Genomic DNA, 22,508 nt, shown 5'->3' on the forward strand with positions numbered 1-22,508 from the left:
GCATTGAGGTATCATTGAAATAATGTTTTCTAGAGAGACTATGTTCAAGTATGACTGTCATATTACAGAAATATATATTTATAGTCTTGAGAATGAATTAGGGAATGCTGTGTCAGGCAGCAGGTGAAGCTCCTGAAGTTTGAAGTCAGAGCTTTGCACATGCTAAGACAGGACTCCATCATTATGTTTCATCTCTGATCTAGGAAGAAAATTTAAGATGCTGAAAATCCTTCATCATTATGCTAAAAGTATAACTCTTTCATACATTTCCATAATAAAAATTTATTAAACAATAAAAATAGATCAAATTTTACAAATTCCCACCATCATGGCCAGCCATTGTATGTGATATGTAATCTATTTTATTTTTCACTGCCTAGACAGTTGTCTCAGAATGCAGCATTGAACAACAATCCCCGGCTTCTTATACGTTTCTGAGTGAGTGAATCATTAAGTTAATATGTAAATGTCATAGAGTTATGGTCGGTCTCTGGGATACCCTTGTCTCCGTGTCTTACTAGCCTTTGCTGGTATAGTTTGGTTGGTAGCCTGTCAAATTAGATGAGATCTTTCGGAGGTATTAGAATGTCTGGCACGAACTACTTACTGGATAAGTGGCCATGTGCCCTGCCACATCTCTGGAAATCCTCAGTTCTATTTCCAGAGGAAGGAAGGAAGGAAGGAAGGAAGGAAGGAAGGAAGGAAGGAAGGAAGGAAGGAAGGAAGGAAGGAAGGAAGGAAGGAAGCTCACAGGCTCTCTTTCCTGTGTTTCTCTTTCTCTTGTTTCCGGAAGGGAAGCTTCCGGGTTTCTTGCCGGCCTCCGTGTTTTCAGAAAGGTTTTTATCATAACCATTTGTCTTCATTTTATTTCATTTGTCTTAGAGCCAAGGATTTGTCTTGTAGCCCAACCTGACCTGTCATTGGCCATGTAACCCAGGCTGGCACCTACTTCCATCCTCTTGCCTCCACCCCCAGATTTCTGTGATTACAGATATGATCAAATATTTCTGAGATCTTTATCTTCTGAAATGAATATTTATAACTAAGTGCTAAAGAAGCAAGAAACCAAGTATATATTATCTTTGTTACCATTTTAGAAAAAAAATTAGATACTTTCATTCAGTTTAAAAAGTGAACAGAAGAAAATAAAACAGAACAAGTTATGCTGGAAGACACATACTCCAGTATTCTTCCTCTAGTCTCCCTGGAGCAGCAGGATTTTACCTCTTTGTCCCTCCCTCTGGTTGCAGCAGTGATTTCAATTGCCACCCAGAAAAGCAGTGAGATCAGGGTGCAGATGACAGTCCTTCTGGAGAATGGCTTTGATTTAGCTACTTCAGCAACTCTTATCCTGGGAGTCCATTTGAATGACAGACTGGCACCATCACTATTTGTCAGACTCCTGTTTCACACAAGGAGCTCCAGGGAAACTTCAGATCCTCTGAAGTGCAGCTGGCAGGCGAGTGGGGAACAGGCAGAGTTGGAGCTGTGAGGCGAAGCATAGTAACCACACTCTCCTTCTCTGAGCTCAGAGCCCTGCACTTGGCTACCTCAGTATAGGATGCAGTACAGAGGTGGAGCTGAGAATGGATTTGTGGGAACTCCCCTCTACTTCATTTAATAGTCCCTGACTTCAATGTCTTCCATTTTCCATCTACCCACTTGATGACTGTGCAAACAAGCACAAAAGAGCTGTAAACTACGTTCCAGCTAGCAATTGCTCTACCACTGAGCCTCAGCCCCAGCCATATTTTTTAGCTAATAATGACAGCCTAACATTTATCCCCCTTTACAGAATATTTTTGCATGTACTCTACCATTTGATCTAGTGACAACCTGTGAAGTCCCATCAGCCACATTTTGTGAGCAGTGACACTCATTGATCATCGCAGTACTGCAAATTTGCATAATAGTTGTGCTAGGATGTATCTTGATCTCATTTAATAAACTGTAACTTTGATGGTTAGAAAGAACCAGGTAGAGCCTGCCCAATTAGCTGAACCAGAAAGTGCTGGAGCCTACTGAGGAACCCAATCACATTCCTTTTGCATACTCTTGCCATTTCAAACAAATAAACAGACAGGATCATGTTTCCTATCAAGGTGTTAGCATGGGGTATGAAGCGACTTCTCTGGCAAATCCACCCCTCAAGTTTGTCCCCAGCTTGCTAGCAATGATGTAAAAGTATTAATAGAAGGGATAAGAATAGCGACCTGTTCATTTCTGAAATGTTTATGAGGGAGAGACAATTTTAGATCACTTAAGGAAAAAATGGCAAATACATAGTCAAGATTTTCCTCTGAGTTTCATCTTCTTTCTCTAAGCCCAAATCAACGATCGACTCACTAACCAATTCTGTAATATGAGGGGGAAGGTTTGGGGTTTAACAGGAATTGAAGCTATGAGAAGGAGAGGGAAATGGATGCCAACAAGGAAGCTAGAGAGTGCCCTGAAGAGGGAGAGCATAGCTCAGGCACCTCCAGAAGTGGGCACACATAGCCTATGATTAGAGCTCTTTTCTTTCCTTTCCTAAATAAATGCTGTGAGCTGCGTGCTGCTTATAGCATTTTCATAATACTTCAGACGTCAGGGTAAAGAAAGAAGCCCAGGAAGCCAGGCCTGAGGCAACAGCCACCAGAAAATGCTTAGCATGTCAAAGAAGACAGGCAGCCCTTGATGCTGGAGGAAGCAGATAGCTCTCTGTGAAGATGCTGAGAGACCTGGGCTGAGAAATGGAGCTCACAAACACTGAAAAAGCACTTAGCCTTGATGGGCTCGCTCTGTCTCCTGCTGTGTAGCACCCCAGCTTCTTCCCAGCAGTGCTCACAGAACTTGAGTCTTCACCAAAAATTCTAAACAGTCCTACCCGTTCTCACCCAAGGAAGCAGCCCTTTGTGAAGACTGATACACTGTAAAATTTGAAGGTATTATTTTTACTATCACTGGCTCTTTGAGGTAAACCTCAGAGACCACGGAAGCAAATTAATGTAAAATATACAGTTCAGTGGATTTAGTATATCCTCGAAATTTGCAAGCATCACTGATATAAAATCATAAAACTTTATCCATAATATAAAACCCTATACTTGCCTCCTGTTCTAGACAACCACTGTTATACTTCCTGTCCTTTGCCCATTCTGGAGAGAGAGGGAAGGAGAGAGAGGGAGGGAAGAAGAGAGAGGGGGGGGAGACAGAGAGACAGAGAGACAGAGATAGAGAGACAGAGAGAAAATATGAGTTGTACAGTATGACATCTTTGGTGCCTGGATTCTCTTACTGAATATATTCTTCTCAGATTTTTCTATGCTGTAGCGTATATCAACACTCCCTTTACTTTGCCAAGTAATATTCTGTTGGGTAAGTAGATCTTGTTTTGTTTTGTTTTGTTTCTACCTATCCACCAGCCTGATAAATCGTTGGTTGTTCCCAGTTTTTATTTTCTTTGCTACATACCTAGAAGTGGAATTGTTGGTCCTATGGTGACTCTCTTTTTAAACTCCCAAGGACTTTTCCAAACAGTTCACTGAACTATTTTGTATTTCCACTGGTAGTTTATAAAGGACCAAACTTTTTCACATTCCTGCTTAACATGTTATCAGCTGTGACTGTTGTCGCAGCCATCCTGATGAGACTTGGTATGTTGATATAAGTTGGACTTGCATTTCCCTGGTGGCTAACCATGCATTTATTGGGCATTTGTTTATCTTCTTCCATGAAAAACCTATTCAGATTCTTCTCCCCTTTTGCTCCGTTTCCTTATCTTTTTGAGTTGTGAAACTCTTTCCTGAACACTCAGTCCAGGTACACTTCAGATCAGCTTTCAAACTCACCTAAGATATGGGCATGCTTTGTCACTTGAGAAGCTGCAGGAAGCTTTGTGGTCTGTCCAGGGACTGGTCTATGTCTGTATAGAGTGTGCATGTGTGTAAAGTCCCAGCTCCACCCGCACGGTCACTTGCTAAAAAGAGTTGTAGTGTTTCTGGGGATTCAGGAAGAGAGACGAGACAGTACGATCTCCAGTGCAATTGAGAACTTAGTCTATGCTTTGTGGCAACCACTGTTGGGTGAAACACATCACAGATTTCTAATCTGTTGTCAAGAGGGAAATGATTCTGCATGAGTGTAAGCACCCACCACTGCCTGAATGCTAACAGGATTTCCGCGCCTGTGTTATTAAAGTTCCCAGCTGAGATTATCACTTCCTCATAGGAAAGACAGTCCCCAAGAATACCACAGAATTCAACGAAAGACAAAACCCACAATCCTTCTGTGCTATGTTTCAACTCAGACTGCTCATCTCTCAGTGTTCCACCCATCCTATATGTACCAAACTCGGATGCACCTAATTTTATAAAAAAGTGTACTTCTGAAATTAATGACACAGTTAATACCAGACCAATAATTGTAGGCAAGTTCAATGCCCACTTTTCATTAATGCAGTCTTTTAGACACCAGATACACATTCTAGCTGGCCATTAGCTAGTTACCAGCCTGGTCAGATATTAGAATCATCTGAGTTTGTTTAGCTAATCTAGAGGGAAAGTAGAGACTGGCTGTTCATGATGCTGCTTGGTGATTCTGACATCCTGGGAGATCTGAACAAGCCAGCTTTCACCAACCGCTTAGTTTATAATCCAATTTAAGAGTCCACTTGTCTTTTTTTTTTTTTTATTAAGGCTTCTTGGACTTCACCATGCATAGGAATCATCTGGAAATATTAAAATGTAGATCTAATTTTGGTGGTCAGGGTGGACCCTAAATTGTCCAGTTCTATCAGGTAGTACTGAATGAGGCTGAGCCTACGGTTTGGGTACTCAGTCCACAGTTTTGGTGAAACCCCATGTGTTTATATGATATTATTATGACATTATGCGATTATATGAATTAAAACTTTATCTCTTGAAAGATATAACTTTGCAAGACAGCCAATGGAGACTATACCATTTCCTGTATTCCTTTTAAAAAATAAAAATAAAATCCTACCCTTGTTCCTATAAGAAGTCTTTGTGAGTAGAAAGATGAAATAATAGGTCTGCATATTAATCTAAAATAATGATCTAAATCATTTAATATGGTTATAAATATACTGAATAGTAGAATATGGAACCTGGTGGTTGGCAGTGGGTGAAATAATCTGAAGGTGCTGGTCATTGAAGCCAGTTCAGGTAAAAATTGGATGCCACTAACTTCTTTAAGTCTCATTTCCTCTCTAAATTACAGGTAGTTAGGATTATTTCTAGGGATATCAATAAGATCTTTGGATTAAGAAGTGAGATATGCCTCAGCCTACTGGCCTCTATATATCCCTAAAATGAGGGTAAATCTTAAAGAAAAGGCTGATGGAAGCAGTCAATTCTGCGAGAGGAACTCTGCACCCTCTCCTGTTCGTTCTTGTCATCTTCTTCTAAGACCAAGTATAGATCCAGGAAAGCAAAACCACACAAAGACAAAGGTGGACTTAAGTCTTTTTGTAAAACGAAGGTAGGGATGCCTCTGTCTTAACAAAGACTGAATAGACTTTGAAGAGATCTTTTAGTCTCAGCTACCACTAATAAAGCCATGACTTTCTTCCCTTCATCAGTGACTCACCACCAGACTCCTTGGCAGTCTGTTTGAGGGAGTTGGGTCCTTTGAGGCCCCTCAGAGGAGAGGAACTGAGAAGGGAAACATGGGTATTGGTTCACTGTGAACACATGAAAGGCACCTCCGAGATCAGAAGGAATGACCTGCATTTCCCTAATAAGAAACTTCTTCCTAACTTATTCTTTAGAAGTAAAATGAAAATAGTGTCTATCAACGTTTTTGGCCCTATTGAGAAACATTTTATTGTTATCATAAGATTTTCAAGTATTTTGCTAATTCCTAGAAAATGCAATTTTTGTAGTTCACAGTGGAAAAGATCAAGTGAGTTCTCACTGTCTTAATAATTATGGTTGTTGAAAATAGCAAAGTATTTATTTGTTTTTCTATTAGTTCCCCATCAGTGTGATAATGTACGAGTTGTGTTTAATCAAAGGAAGATGTTTATCCAACTCTTTCTTTTTTTTTTCTTTTTTTAAAATTTTTAATATTTTTTTATTACGTATTTTCCTCAATTACATTTCCAATGCTATCCCAAAAGTTCCCCATACCCCCCCCCAATTCCCTACCCACCCATTCCCATTCTTTTGGCCCTGGCATTCCCTGTATTGGGGCATATAAAGTTGGCAAGTCCAATGGGCCTCTCTTTCCAGTGATGGCCAACTAGGCCATCTTTCGATACATATGCAGCTAGAGTCAAGAGCTCCGGGGTACTGGTTAGTTCATAATGTTGTTCCAACTATAGGGTTGCAGATCCCTTTAGCTCCTTGGGTACTTTCTCTAGCTTCTCCATTGGGGCCCTGTGATCCATCCAATAGCTGACTGTGAGCATCCACTTCTGTGTTTGCTAGGCCCTGGCATAGTCTCACAAGAGACAGCTATATCTGGGTCCTTTCAGCAAAATCTTGCTAGTGTATGCAATGGTGTCAGCGTTTGGAAGCTGATTATGGGATGGATCCCTGGATATGGCAGTCTCTAGATGGTCCATCCTTTCATCACAGCTCCAAACTTTGTCTGTGTAACTCCTTCCATGGGTGTTTTGTTCCCAATTCTAAGATGGGGCATAGTGTCCACACTTTGGTCTTCATTCTTCCTGAGTTTCATGCCTTTAGCAAATTGTATCTTATATCTTGGGTATCCTAAGTTTTGGGCTAATATCCACTTATCAGTGAATACATATTGTGTGAGTTCCTTTGTGATTGTGTTACCTCACTCAAGATGATGCCCTCCAGGTCCATCCATTTGGCTAGGAATTTCATAAATTCATTCTTTTTAATAGCTGAGTAGTACTCCATTGTGTAAATGTACCATAATTTCTGTATCCATTCCTCTGTTGAGGGGCATCTGGGTTCAGATGCCCCAGATATCCAACTCTTTCAAACTTGATTTTTTTTTGTCAAGCTGTCAATTGAAAGAAATAAGCATACCTGACAGCCTCTGATCAGCAAACAAAGCAGAAAGGCCAGAATGCATCTGTGATCTCAGTGATGTACAGCACCTATGAGAAGGTTTGGGTGTTGCAAAGGGGTGTGGGAGACTTCACAACTTCGCCATCCTTCAGACTCCATTTCTTTTTCTCTTTCTTTCTTCCTTTTCTTTCTTTCTTTCTTTCTTTCTTTCTTTCTTTCTTTCTTTCTCTCTCTCTTTCTTTCTTTCTTTCTTTCTTTCTCTCTTTCTTTCTTTCTTTCTTTCTTTCTTTCTTTCACTATTTTTCATTAGATATTTTCTTTATGTACATTTCAAATGCTATCCCGAAATTTCCCTATACCCTCCCTCCACCCTGCTCCCCTACCCACCCCCCACTCCTGCTTCTTGGCCCTGGTGTTCCCCTGTACTGAGGCATATAAAGTTTGCAAGACCAAGGGACCTCTATTCCCAGTGATGGCCAACTAGGCCATCCTCTGATACATATGCAGCTAGAGACACGAGCCCCGGGGGGTACTGGTTAGTTCTTATTTTTGTTCCACCTATAGGGTTGCAGATCCCTTCAGCTCCTTGGGTGCTTTCTCTAGGCCAGGACCAGATGGGTTTAGTGCAGAATTCTATCAAACCTTTAAAGAAGACCTAATTCCAACTCTTCTCAAACTATTCCACAAAATAGAAACAGACGGTACTCTACCCAATTCATTCTATGAAGCCACAATTACTCTGATACTTAAACCACACAAAGATCCAACAAAGAAAGAGAACTTCAGACCAATTTCCCTTATGAATATCGATGCAAAAATACTCAATAAAATCTTTGCAAACCGAATCCAAGAACATATTAAAATGATCATCCATCATGACCAAGTAGGCTTCATCCCAGGGATGCAGGGATGGTTTAATATACAGAAATCCGTCAACGTAATCCACTATATAAACAAACTCAAAGACAAGAACCACATGATCATCTCGTTAGATGCTGAGAAAGCATTTGACAAAATCCAACACCCCTTCATAATAAAAGTTTTGGAAAGATCAGGAATTCAAGGCCCATACCTAAACATAATAAAAGCAATCTACAACAAACCAATAGCCAACATCAAACTAAATGGAGAGAAACTTGAAGCAATCCCACTAAAATCAGGGACTAGACAAGGCTGCCCACTTTCTCCCTACCTATTCAATATAGTACTTGAAATTCTAGCCAGAGCAATTTGACAACAAAAGGGGATACAAATTGGACTCTATTTCTTTTGTTGGATCCTGGGAAGCAAAAGCAATGCTCCCGGTGATTATCCAGACAGTCTAGGTGAAATTGTCACTCGACCATGCCCAGCTTGAGCAGTGTGCTCTCTGGTGGATGAACTGGCAGCTTCCTCAAGGGCTGGGCTCCTTAAGTGAGAAAAGACTATTGAGTTGCGTATTTCCTATGGTATTTCCCTTTGAAAATTACATGGGATAATTTCACCAACACCACCTTTCTGCTTTGAAGTAAAAGGCAAACAGGGCAAACAATGGCTTGTGACTTTGTCTGTCTTGATTTAGAGAATTAACTCAGGGTGACTTCATCCTGCTACTTTAGATTGACTGAAATGGCCTTTAATAACCTCATTTCCTATTAATAGTTTTACTGTACTAGAGGAGCTAAATCAATATACAATTTAATGGCTTCTTGTGCCAAGGGCATTATCGATTCTGTTTCTAATGATTTTGAAATGATATGCTGTTATGCAAATGCTATCTATTATAGGTGTGTCTTTATAAAGTCGTTTATGGATACATTTCTTCTCCTTCATCTTTTTTTTTTCATAACACAATTACCAAATGGTGAAATATTTCCCCCCCCCAAAAAAAACCACATCTGGTCATGGCAAATATTGATGTTCCTATGATATTTTGCAAGTGTTTCTTTTAACTCTAGACAAGCTTTATGGGCTACTGTGACTATTTTCTGGGGCCTAGAAAGTAATGCTATGATAATGGGTTCTAGATTCATTTCCGTTGCTGTGATAAAGTATCCCAACTAAAAGTAACATAAGGAAGGAAGGGTTTGTTTTGCCGTAAATTCCAAGGTACATCCCACTCTTGCAGAAAAGCTGAGGCAGGAAGCGGCGAATCCAATCACACCTACATCCGGGAACAGAGAGGAAGAAAGGCACCCACACTCCCTGCTTCCCAGCTCTCAGCTAGCTTTCACTTCTGTTGCATAATTCAGCACCCAGCCCCGTGGCACGGTATCATCTGTGTTGAAGATGGGGTTTTTTTCCACCCTAATTAACAATCAAGACAATTTGCCACAGATATGCGCACAGTCCAATCTGCTGTGGGTGATTCTGCAGTTGACACTGTCTTCCCACATGGTTCTAGGTTGTATCAAGTTGACAAGGCCAACAACTAGTACACAGTAAGAGTGGGACAACAGTGACACTGTGCAGTGATAAGAAAGAATGGGTAAGCGGGTGATTTTTTGTTCCTGAATAAAAAAAAAATCAGTATTTTTCCTATACACTGACTCACTCGCAAGGCTACTCCAACCATATGAACTAGGCTTTCTTTACTGCTTTAGTCTAACGGTATCTATTTGGAACTGTGGACTGGGAATGTTATGTGTGTTATATGATGAAAAGGAAGACCACTGCCGCCTGATTTGCCATCACTTGTTTTAGCACAGCTGTGTAACCACAGTTTAAGAGTGCAAGAATATAAAGTAGAGATTAATACCTAGGGAGTTTAAGTTTTGTTAAGAACAAAGAAAATGAGACTTTTGGTGAAATGTTGATGGTAAATTTGACCTAATGTAAACTAGCAGCTATTTTCTATTTTTCAAACAGAACATACACTTCCAAAGCATTGGGTTACAGGTAAGCCCTCCACTTCTGGATTGTAGTTCATTCCAGATGTAGTCAAGTTGACAACCAGGAATAAACATCACAGGTCCTCTTGGGCTTCTTGTAGTATGCTGGATATTTTTTTCAGATGCAAATTAACAACTAAATATCTCAGGTTAGTCAGGTCACCTTATTTTAACACACACACACACACACACACACACACACATGCACACACTAGACAAATTGATAAAAGCCAAAAATGTATTCTTCGCAATTAGACAGCAGCTGTTTGTGCATGTAGTTGGGATCCTCATTCTCTTGATAGTTTTACAAAATTCTGCACTGAAATGATTGCTCTGTTCGTCATGCTAACTGTTCACCTGTGCCGTGATAGTCTTTGAGACACAAAAAGACTGCACTCTTGTGAGCGCTAGCTTCTCAGGAGGGAGACAGGGGGCTGCCAGGCACTTTCTTTACTTGAGGAAAACAAGGGCAATGTGAAGCTCCAAAGCCAACCATTTTATCTCCCTTTTACAATGCTAAGCCTAGAGAGGAAGAGGGAAACATTTTGGAAATAGGGCCTGATAAATTTGCAGAATTTCTTTAAACGTCCTTCATGCTAAGATAAAAATGACAAACAGTCATTAGAAAGCTTCTGCCTAGGTAGGTGAAGCTTGGGAGACTTGATCAATGAACAAAAAATCAAGATTATAGACGAGTCTATGATATTCTAAAATGCCCAGAAAATTAAATTAAATTTCAAATAAATTAAAGAATTAATTTAATTAAAACTCTCCATGTCACTAAAACTTTCTGTCTATGCATACCTATTATTTCAAAAATTTTAGTCGGATATTATTTTGATTGATGTTATTTTTAAAAGCCTTGTTAAACTTGTATTTAGGATCTCTAAATAAGTTGAAATATACAACACACTAAAGCTTTATTAGATACAAGGTAATATTAGAATGATCTATTTTCAGATCCATCAAGAGTCATATGTCTGGTATCATTACTGGAGTTTGGATTTGCATAATATTTGCATTTGTCTTGTCTGCCTGTCAATCATTCACAGCCATAGGACCATAGTGCAAACACTACTGAGGGCTGACATGCAGGGAGAATCCTCTGTGAAACACCTCAATGTGTTTATGAAGTGGGAAAGTAGTATAAATGCTGTAGCTAAGGAGAGTGAGCTTGGCAAGTGATGAAAACTCCTGGCTTCAGCAGTCGTCCCCTCCTCTGCCACCCCTGCCACTTTTGAAAAAAACATTCTGAAGACACGGTGTCCATCCATCTTTAGGAATCAAAAGAGAAAAAAGAAAAAAGAAAGAAAGCTCCTATGGTACAGGTGAAAATCTATGGGACTTGAGTAAGTTAAATTCTGAAACACTGAAGGGAGAGAGGAAAGAGACTTAATGTTTTCTTCTGTAATGTTTTTACACATACATTGTTTTAATAAAGTGTAACTATAAAGATGTTATGCTTGGGAGCATATCAATACCCAATTATTCGCTCAATAATCAATCCTCAGTCCTGAAAACTTCTGCATGCAAATAACATTATACAGACTGAGCAGGTTGTCTGTCTGTACTTAGGACTATATAATATATTTAAGTATGTTTTATGTATATAGTAGCAATTAATGAAAAAGGAGACTATGAATTAGAAAATAAAGCTAGGAGATATATATTAGCAATGAATAAAAAGAGAGGCTATGAATTTGAAAATAAAGGAAGGAGACGTATATGGGAGAGTTTGGAGAAAGGAAAGGAAAGAGGATAATGATGTAATTATTTTCTAAACTCAACAAAAAATTTTAAATATTCTTAGAAATAAAGTAAAACACAAAGAAGGGGGAAATTACCCCTCACTTATGATAACATTTCTCTCTCTCTCAATATTTATTATGTTTTTATTCCTTGTAGTGTGTGTGTGTGTGTGTGTGTGTGTGTGTGTGTGTGTGTGTGTGTACATGTATGGAAGTATGCCTGCCATGGCATCTAGGTGAAGGTCAGAGGACAGCTTGCTGAGGTCAGTTCTCTCCTTCTACCAGCCATCTCCGTGGATGGAAGTCAGCTCATCGGCCTGCAGGTCCCGTGCCTTTACCCACTGACACATCTCACTCTAAATCAATGATTTCCAGGAGTCAGCCAAGACAAGAGTTAAATACTTTAATAAGCATTTTTCCTTTTCTCATTATACTCTGTTTTTCTGCATTTCTCATGCACAATGATGTCAAGCTGAGAACTGTACTTTGTCCCGGTGAATTCTGTGGCCCCTGGGCAAGGAACTGTGTTTTCGGTGACCTCTCTAACCTTGCTTCTTCTCGCCTGTGCTCCTTGGCTTTGCCTCTTCCCCCGTTCGTCAATTTCTATTCTTCTCTGTTTCAGCAAAACAATATCAGTCAAGGTAATCGATGACGAGGAGTATGAGAAAAACAAGACCTTCTTCATTGAGATTGGAGAGCCCCGTCTGGTGGAGATGAGTGAGAAGAAAGGTGGGGGAGCTGCTCCAGGGCTAAGCCCGACAGCTTCCGCTCCAGGGCTGAGCCCGACAGCTTCTGCTGGCCTGTGCCTCCCTGGATGCCCGCATCTTCAGAACATGACTTACAATGCACACATGCCTCCACTATGTAACAGGGCATAGCTTTCGCTGTGGCATCAGTGGACCAGAACTGCAGCTACATCAGCCAGTTATGGCCACTGCGTCCCATGCAGATCTGAAGGTTCACTTTGGGCGCAATCATTCAATCTTCCATAGTTGAGGAAATGGGCGGAAGTGCTATGCAATGTCCAAATTCTAGACCAGCTTTTGTACTTGTGCGGGAAGCAAACGGGTTTATGAAAGGTATCCACGGGCCCAGACACCTCAATGTGGACCAGTGGAGAGCACCCAAGATGCCCTTTTACATACGCCCGGATGGTCATGTGCTGCCAGTTTTCCCTCCGTAACATCACGATAACATCCAGCTTGGACATCTAGAGCATGAGCGTGTGACTCCAACCATTTGTTTTGCCTTTGTCTTGTGTCCCCACAGGAAGATCATTACCATTAGAATATTTGACCGTGAGGAATATGAGAAAGAGTGCAGTTTCTCCCTTGTGCTTGAGGAACCAAAATGGCTAAGAAGAGGATTGAAAGGTGTGGGAGTATACAAAGACAAATCAGCGAGAAATTGTACTCTTCTCCTTCTCCGTGTCTCCCTACTCTCACACTTAACTCTCTCCTCTTCCCTGGCCTCTGAGTACTAAACGACATTGCCTTTGAAGCTCAGTGGGATCATTTCCCTCCCCTCATGAGTGCACCAAGCAATGGCCGTTTTCCTTAGGAAGGGCCGACTAACCTTGTTTGCAACCAGACTTACTAAATATTAACAACTAGCAGAAGAGTTTCTGTGACTTGAGAACGGACTAGCTAGAAAACTAAGCTCTACTTTTCACTACTTCAGACCCACTTACAGATGTGGCTATGGAGATTTACTTACTCTTAAAATGCTAGTGGTAAAACCTATGGAACTTTGTCAATGGAAGTAGAAGAACAAGAAAAACGACCTACAAGTTCAAGGTAGACCATGAGTCCATGGACCCAATGGCAATATATAAAAGTTACAAAGAGCTCAGTAAGCAGGCTTTCTGTGGAGAGTCTGGTTTGGGGAGGATTTTGTTTTGCTTTGTTTTGCTTTTTGTTTTTGAGACAGGGTCTCTTGTAGCCCTGCCTGGCTTTCAGCTCACTATGTAGCTGAGGATAACCTAGACCTCCCAATTCTCCTGCCTCTACCTCCAAAGTACTAAGAGCTGTGTGCCCATCTGTCCAGCCATAGCTTTTAAAGAAGTTAATAAGAGCAAGGAGCCTTAAGAGTCACACTGTCAATAAGCTAATGTACTCAGTTTGATAATGTTTTCCATATCATCAAATATGTCGTTTAGAAGAAGCCATAAAACTAGATGTGATGCCATTCACCTGTGATTCAAGAACTGAAGGTTCAAAGGCAGCCTGAGCATTCAAGACCCTAACTTATTAAAAATAAAGTAATTAAAAGGCCTCTAGCATGTAAGACATCATATATATAAAACCACAGTCCTATGTATGGGCTCAGTTTTGCATAGCTCTAGGATGTGGCTCTTGTAAATATTTAATCCTGGCTTACACTAATCTTAGCCGTGCACCAAAATCTTGTAATACGTACAGAATTAATACAACTTTAATACAAATAGTAACAAGAAAACTTGAACAGTAATATCCTTATAACTAAATTAATTTAAACATGTGTGTTAATTCTTTGAGAATTTCATAATTAGATTTGGCTGGTTCTCATAATTTTAGAAAATATTTGCAAAGAGAAGCCAATTACCTTCTCTGCACTTCCCTAGTTTAAAATATGTTCTATTCATAAGGAAGGAGAATTTTATTTAAGTTTTTGCATGTAGGGCATGAAATGCAATATATAAGACCAATTCCTACGTAGACTCAGCATTTGAGGAAACATGATCTCACATTCTGAAAACTCATTGACCTCTAGAAAAAATGTTTTACCTAATGTCTCTAACTTAAGTACAAAATGGCACCAGGCATGATGGAGAAAGAGACACGGGGGACTCATTTTGATGCAGCTCATTTAATAAGTCCCATCATCAGTAAACAGAATGAAAAGAGACATCAGAAAATACGTCTTACAAAGATGGGATCAAAGATGCCTATTAGCATCTAGGAGGAAGCACTTGGATCCGAATGTGTTCCTTCAAAGAGCTGTCTTTTTATCTCAAGGACTGTCTTGGATACAGCTCTTTCAATTGTCATTTTAGTGAACTATGCCCTCATGTGCAAGCAAATTAAAGTTCCTTGGTGGCATCATCCTGGTTTTTGTGCCAGCCGAATAAATTAAATTCTCCTCACTATAAATAAAATGCTGACGTGTTTCCTTGGTTACCTATGACAGCACTACCACTCCAGGGAATACTTGGCTGAAAACAAGAGATTGGAATATTCCTGCAGACAACCCAAGAGGGCTTTAATTTGACCCACTTAGCTAGGTTAACTTTTATTAAAAATAAAGTGCTATGGTCCCAATTGTATTGAGAGAATATAATCTCAAAAGCTGCATTATAGGTTGGCCCATATTCATCACCTGTCCATTTCTGTGGAGCATCATATGCACTAGAAGCACTTAGGTTAGCTTATTAATGGATAGAAATTACTGATGAAGGCATAGAAATAAATGTCAAGTTAGGGACTCTTAGGATTAGAGAATTTCAAAAGCAGTTGTGGAGGAGTCAAAATATCTTCCAGTGCAGAGAGAGCTCTACCTGGGTCAAAAATGTCCTTCTAGGAGAGGAGGCATTTTCCCAGGGATTTTACCTATTTTCATGAAAGGTAGCTGAGGTCTTTAGTCATTTAACACCTCAAAACATTTAATTCTTTAGCTCTCAAGCAATGTTAACTGAAGAGGCTCACCTCCATACTGAGTTAAAGATTAGCATCTCCAACATTCCCAGTACATTTTGTCTGCACTGTATGTCAAAGACTGGGGGAGAAATACCTTATGAGATACATAGAGATAGCATACAAGGTGACTTTTTTCAATCGGAGACAAATATTCCTGTTGAGGTCATTTATTTGGAAATGTTCCCAACAGTGCCTTCCTTGAGATGCACCAATTTTTATAAGCCATGGTTTTCCCCACTCTGGTCAGAACTGCCTGGATTTCTTTCTGCTGGTATTCCTCTCTCATTATTCATCTGGTTTCTTATTCTGTGTTTGTCTCTGTCTGTTTCCTTCACAGCCCTGTTGTTGAATGAGCTTGGTAAGCATCCCATCTCCTGCATTTCCTTTCCATTTTGTTCTAGGCTATTTCCCATTTCTATCAGATGACACTGTAACTCTGGATTTTTATCTCTATCTATGGATTGGCCAGATTTTCATTTAAGGCTATTGCCCTTGTTGAGTTGAGTCCAGATCATTGATGTCCCATTTTTAAGTGTATATAAACTTTAAAGGGTCAGTGATTCCTGGGATATCTGTAAGAATTGATTGGGCCCTGAAATGCATAGTCTTAAAAAATATACACAGTTATGACTGGCCCTTTTCATATTCTTCTTCATTATAAATCTGGCAAATGTTCAGGTGGGTTGTCAAATGTCTTATGTCACAAATACTTGTTACCTGTAACGTAAATTAAATTATAACATTTCTCTCTCTTTTTTTTTCTTTTTTAGGCGGCTTCACATTAACAGGTATGATTTTTTTCCAATTATATAACTATACTGTTACTGTCACCACCAATATATTACATGTTTTTTTTTAAAAAAATCTCTTCTTGCTTTATTTGTTTTTAATTAAGGAAAAGAGATGTATGGTAAGATAACTTATTTTTAAAAATCCTGTTTTATCCCAAATAATCCAAATCCAAAACCAAATATAACCTGAATTGATATTTAACTATGGCCCATTAACCTTTAATTACAAATTAACAAGAGCCTGTGTGTGTTGTATCTATCTATAACAAAACTCACAGGGAGAGCCTCTAACTGTTTGTATTTTTAATACTGGTTAACCTTCAGGTGACCACATAGCACTGAGAATATGCAGTGTACTATGGTGGATGCTGTACAGTACTCCAGAGTAAGAAAGACAAGGTTGCTGTCCTAGGGCAGTAGCTGTAACAACCACACAAACTTCACGGCCTAGGATCAGTGACCCTAAAAGTACATAATGCCATATTAGAAGAGGACAGAACAGTCACTTCCCTTCATCTCATGACAACAATTCGAGCCCCTCTTGGAACACTTTATTTTAGTACTGATAACATGGAATCAAGAACTATTTCTGCCACTTGAAGTACAAATTACAACGTCCTGCAGAAACATTCAAGATCCCAGTGAGAAAGCTTGAAACCTTCAATTCATTCTTAAATGCACCACCTTCTGACCCTGCATATCTTCTCATGTTTTCAGAACCATTTCTGCTGCTTTAGAGAGGAAAATGAACACCCAGCAATGGTTCTAACTGGTCTGCAGCTCCAGGTTGAAAATGCCTCTAGTGAACCATTTCCTTGATAGTCTTTTTCAATATATTGGGAAAATTTTTTTAAAAATCCAATGTATTGTGCAAATATCACAAAATTTAAAGCAGAGAGCTGAAAAAATATTTAGAAGGAAATAGTACCAAAATTTCTAGTGAAGAAAACTGCAGTAAGCATTGGGGTAGATATCAGCCACTGTATTAACTCATGTGCAGTGCGTGCTAAAGTGATTCTTCCCAGTTTAGAACTTTGTAATGCCATTTCTATGTGGATGGCTACTCCCAACTCATCTCTAGGCACAGCAGTGAATGACAACATGACTTGTAGATTCCCAGAGACACAGAAACTCAAAGGGAGAGAGAGAGAGAGAGAGAGAGAGAGAGAGAGAGAGAGAGAGAGAGAGAGAGAGAGAGAGAGAGGAAGGAAGGAAGGAAGGAAGGAAGGAAGGAAGGAAGGAAGGAAGGAAGGAAGGAAGGAAGGAAGGAAGGAAAGAAGGAAGGAAGGAAGGAAGGAAGGAAGGAAGAAGGTATTAAACAGAATAGACATCTTACAAGGATTCCCTGAATCTAAATCATCTGAGCCTCTCCCATGTCAGAAAAGCCTGCCCTAGAGCTTGTACAAGCATCTAAGTATATATACATACATATACATATATATACATATTATACATATGTATAAGTATATATGTAATGCATGTATATATGTGTGTATATATACATATATACATACATACATACATACATACATACATACATACATACATACATACAAAGAGAGAGAGAGAATGTTAAAAGTTACCTTCTCTTTCCCAATGCAACATGTGAAATCACTGATGTTATCTTGGAAATATTCTGAGTTTGTCAGGATGATCGTCAGCTCCTCTTGAAAGAGTTGAAGACTCCAACCCTCGTGGTTTTGTGGATTATCTTTCTGAGTCAACAGCAGTCTCTAAAACAAGCATGCTCTATAGCCATCCCTTACATCCTATGTAGCCTAAAGAGACTTCAACTACACACTTCCAGTCTAGAATACCTTAGAGTACATATATGTCTTTGCATTCTATGAAGATTCCATTTCTAGAACTTTCCTTCTCTGTCATTTGAACCATCTTCACAGTTAATAGGATGCTCATTTTTCTTTCCTTACAACTTCCTTCCATAAAGTTTCCCATACATCTCATTTCCTGCCTTGGCCATATCCTGAACCCAACGTAACACAATCACTTTCTCAAAAAGCTTCTACCATATAAGTCATCCACTGGTTCCTCCCTAGGGCTACAACTTTAACCAGAAATAAAAGGCTCTCTCTTGTTGACCTCTTCCAATATAGGAGTCAATGAAGTTAGAATGAGAGCCTATTAAATAACTTACTAGAAATTTCTATATGGACCTAATTGTTACTCATCCGGATATTCGCTTCATATCCTCCTCCTCCTCCTCAATCAACCCAGAAACCCCAGGGCTCAGTTGCTATGATGCCTCTAAGAAACTTCTACCACTTAAGTCTACACAGTGAAAAGGAGCAACAAAGCCAAAAGATTTGTCTTTGAAGTCACACTGAGGCTTTGAAGTCAGGGCTTTGAGGTGCAGGGAAGAAGAGGCCAAGCAGTGGAGCCCTCTGGACTTGGCCTGCAGCTTTTACATGGACCTGCCCAGATGAGTATGCATGCTGCATTGGGAATCAGCCTATCTGAAAACTAAACTGTCCCTTTGGTCTATTGTCTCACACCAATATTTTAGAGATCTCATTAGCAGTAGACATTAAGTACTGGAAGTGATTTTGAAGTCTGCAAAGTTCAGTGTTGCCCCAGCCTGGTCTCACTGGAAGGTCTGTGTTTAAATCTATGACCTCATTCTCCTTTGGCCTTCTGGCTTCATGTTAACATTACAACTCATTAGTACTTATGATGAACATTACTTTATCTCCATGCTTATGGATTTTATTGTTCACACTTCCAGGGAGGGAAAAATGGCACAAAAAGATTAATCTACCCAAACCACTCAACTAAGATCTTGGTAGCCACATTTCTGACTCTGAGTAAAAGGCCCTTTGCTGGTTACTCTAACACATTTGCCTGGTCTAACAGCACAAGCCATCTTCTTCTCCCTTCATCTTTACATGATACATCAGACCTTTTCCAATCTAAAGTATCTTATAAAACGCCAAAGAAAATATAAGGGAAAATTAGATTTCATAGAAAGATATATTTTTAAATAAAATTCTGTGTCCTGGCTAAATCTAGAGAGGTTTCTTTTATTCCCCTAAATATTTGATTCCCCTGAAACTTCTAAGTCCTGAAGCTACAGCTTTCCCTTAAATTATATGACACTCACATACTTCTTTAATATCACTTTTGCCATCATTTTTGAGGTCCAGTCATAGACATGTGCATGTTTATTTGCAAAGCACTTCCATCACTCCAATATATGGGTTAGAGGAACAGAGCCCCTCCATGGAAGTTTGCTTCATTTTACAACCGAGAAAACTGCATGTCCAAAAGGTAAAAAATTTTGCCGTCATTAAATGGAAAACAAGTGACAGAGCTGGCCTTGAGTCCTAAGTCCAGTGATTTTTCGATTTTTCAGTTTAATTCTCCATAGAAATTTATAGGAAAAAACAAGCAAGCAAAAAAAAAAAAAAAAAAAAAAAAAAAAAAACAAAACAAAACAAAAAAAAAAAAAACAGCAGGTGGACCTGGAAACCAATGGAATGAGGAGTTCCATGAAGTCTGTAGGCCTGGCTAATGGAAACAGTTGAGTGACAATGACACGACCTATGTGCCATGGATGTGTATATGACACTCTGCAGTCTAGAAGTGAATGCAGTGAGAGCCTTCCCAGGGATTAGATATTCCTTGACCTTCAAAGAAAAAGGTCATTTTATACGATAGGAAAACAGAAAAGATATGCTTCCTGGGGCTATATAGATACCACTGAAAGACTTCAAAAATAAGAACACATGTCAACACCCCAAGTGCTTCCTGTTGTTTTATGCTGCCTCTGGAATCAGTAATAGTAATGAAGGACCTAGCTCATTCATGTCAATCATTTGCTGGACCTCCTCTCACCGCAAGGAAAGCAGATCATTATCACGTCCATCAAACTTACAAGCACTATTTGGTTTGGCTTAAGGAACACTTTTGCCCCCGTTTGTAGGCAGTAATCTCTACCCCATTGTGGGTAGACCATCAGAACTCCTCCTTGTGACCTACAGAGGGTGACCGACAACTACCCACACTAACTTTCATGGCTTGCAGTGTGTGCATCTGGGTGTTGCTTTTACCTTACTAATTTCAAAGGGCACTGATAGCGGATCCTGCTGATTGTCTGCCTGTCCTTTTGCTAGGCCAGCCTATCTTCAGGAAGGTCCATGCTAGAGATCATCCGATTCCCTCTACTGTAATCAGCATCTCAGGTACTCATTTCTTCGTGGCCCTTGAAAACTAGAGTTTTCAGGTATACTTTGGGTCTTCCGATGTTAGTGCCTGGGCCTTCTAAAATATTTCCAGTTAATGAGTGGCTTCTCTGACAGATGGGGTACCATAAAAATTTTAAAATAGAAGGCCTTATGGAGGGACAGTGTGGACATACAAAGAGGTTGGTGCAGTGCCTTCTCTCTCTCAGATTTTAATATGTTACAAATGTCTCATAAACATCTTTTACATATAAGCCTTTCACCTAAGTATAATGGAAATTCTTAAAAACAAGAACAAAAACAAAACAGGTTGTTATTTCCCACCACAATGGCCTCTCCTGGTGTGCAAGGAAACAAAAGAACGTTGCCAGAGAAACCCAAGTGTCACACAACACTTCCAGTTCTACTGAGGGTTTACAACTTCCAAGTCAGCTCCTAGCACAGACTGGCGTAAGGACAGCCCAAAGAGTGCGGAGCCATATGCCAGCTCTGTAAGTCTACAGACTAAGTATCTGTATGGAAAGATAATTTAAAATAATAACTAAACTATATGAAATTGTTCGTGTTCAACACACAAGAAACAATAAGGAGTTGAGTGATATGTAGTAAATCCCAGTGGCCTATTGGTATATTACTCCATGGAAGGGCCTTAAACACAGGTAAATGAAGGTAGAAGAGCAATTCTTGGTGATTACACGAGGCCTAAACCCATGCTTTGGAGGATGAGTATAGCAAGAAGAACAAAAAAGGTCCCTAGAATTTCTTTATGTTGATAACAAACCTGTTAAGATGAGATATCCACATTTCAGCTTTCTTGTAAGATTTTTATTAAGGTTGACCACTAACAAGTTTCTAATTTGTATACTGTAATCTTTTAAATTCCCCTGTCTTTTACTTAACTAAAACAAAGAAAACTAGTAGAAAATAAGTTAGTGACTTGTTTTTTCCACAATGAAAATAATATCGTTAAATCCTGGCTAATCAAACATTCTCTGCCTGTTAACTACTTTCTCTTTCTTAAATGAAGGGAAGACAAACATCAGGGAGCAGTTAGAGACCCAGGTGCACCAACCATAGCATTTGATGCTGACCAGAAAGCCTGAAGGATTTGGGGGACAAGGGGGCAGTGCCCCCTTTTCACTCGTAGGATGATTCATTTTCATTTCCTGCCATGTTTTGTTTATTTTGCACCATGCCCTGGATCAGTTTTACTCTGTGAGATGCTTCCCGGAAAAATCACAGCACACCAAACTTCCTCCCTAACTGCTGTATGTTTTCTACCTATGTGACCCTGAGTACCATTCCAAACAGCTTAATGCTCATAAGTCACAGAAGGAATGGCCACAAGAAGCTGCCTCCCACACAGAGCTTTGCATTTCAAATAGATATCTAAATCACAATAACTGCTTTCAGGGGAAGACTTATTATTCAGTAAGTCAGAGATTTGGACAAAGACACAAAATCAACCTGAGCTACAAGGGACATGATCATTGGTCCAAATATTGCAGAAAGCAACAAGAAACAAGCTGTAGTTGATTTGAACACAAGGTAAATGGACTTCATGAGCCCTGCCAAGACTAGGTGTATATTTCCTTGAGATAACTACTTATAGGACGCTAACCAGAAGCCTTGGGTTTTAACTTGTCAATTCCTTTATGAAATCCCTTAACACTTCTACAATTAAAATCAATCTCATTCTCTCTCTGCTTTGCTTTTGCTTGTGTTCAACAGCTTCTCAATAGGTCAAACAACCCATTTTCATTTCCCTTTGATTTGGTAGAATGATGGACATTATTTCAGAACACTTTATTGGTTGAGTGCTGAAGAACGCACCAGTAGCTACATTCTGCCTTTGCCTCCACCACTTCCAACATGTGAAATCCAGGGTCCTGGTTGTACTTCCAGTACACCTATCCCCCACCCCAGTCCTTGCAGTAGACTGCTAGCCAAAATGCATCCCTTGAAACAATTGAAACTCATCGCAGGGTCCCAGAGCAGAGGGGGAAGATATGGGTCTTTGGAGAAAACAGAAGGTAGGAAACCCTGCTAAAGCTGATGTCTAAGTGCAAAAGGCAGGTCAGGGAGCCTTGGACAAACAGCCCTTTCCCTCTGGATGGCTCCCCAGACATTAGGTTCTGGAGGCGAGGGTCTCAAAGTGGAGGTTTTTCCATAGCAGCAATACTGCTTTCCTGGATATGTGTGTACTTCATTTGACTCTGAGAGATGTAGCCAATCAT

At 39.8% G+C, this 22,508-nt stretch overlaps 1 protein-coding gene across 15 annotated transcripts in view; it reads left to right on the top strand.

Annotated features, from left to right (window-relative positions):
- The window catches only part of Slc8a1 (solute carrier family 8 member A1), a 355,838-nt gene that overhangs the window by 278,167 nt on the left and 55,163 nt on the right, over nucleotides 1-22,508 (top strand). For 4 of the 15 annotated variants that reach the window (XM_021185824.3, XM_085833330.1, XM_029471272.2 and 1 more), the window contains exons 3-7: nucleotides 12,230-12,336; nucleotides 15,619-15,639; nucleotides 16,052-16,069; nucleotides 16,177-16,191; nucleotides 20,203-20,271. In XM_021185824.3, coding sequence (XP_021041483.1) covers nucleotides 12,230-12,336; nucleotides 15,619-15,639; nucleotides 16,052-16,069; nucleotides 16,177-16,191; nucleotides 20,203-20,271 — 230 coding nt within the window. Of the gene's footprint in view, nucleotides 1-12,229; nucleotides 12,337-12,876; nucleotides 12,981-15,618; nucleotides 15,640-16,051; nucleotides 16,070-16,176; nucleotides 16,192-20,202; nucleotides 20,272-22,508 lie in introns of all 15 variants that reach the window. The other 11 variants (XM_021185826.3, XM_029471274.2, XM_029471275.2 and 8 more) reach the window with 11 other exon arrangements.

Source organism: Mus caroli, unplaced genomic scaffold, assembly GCF_978045245.1.
Source record: "Mus caroli unplaced genomic scaffold, Mus_caroli_1 scaffold_18, whole genome shotgun sequence".
Classification (NCBI taxonomy): Eukaryota; Metazoa; Chordata; class Mammalia; order Rodentia; family Muridae; genus Mus; species Mus caroli.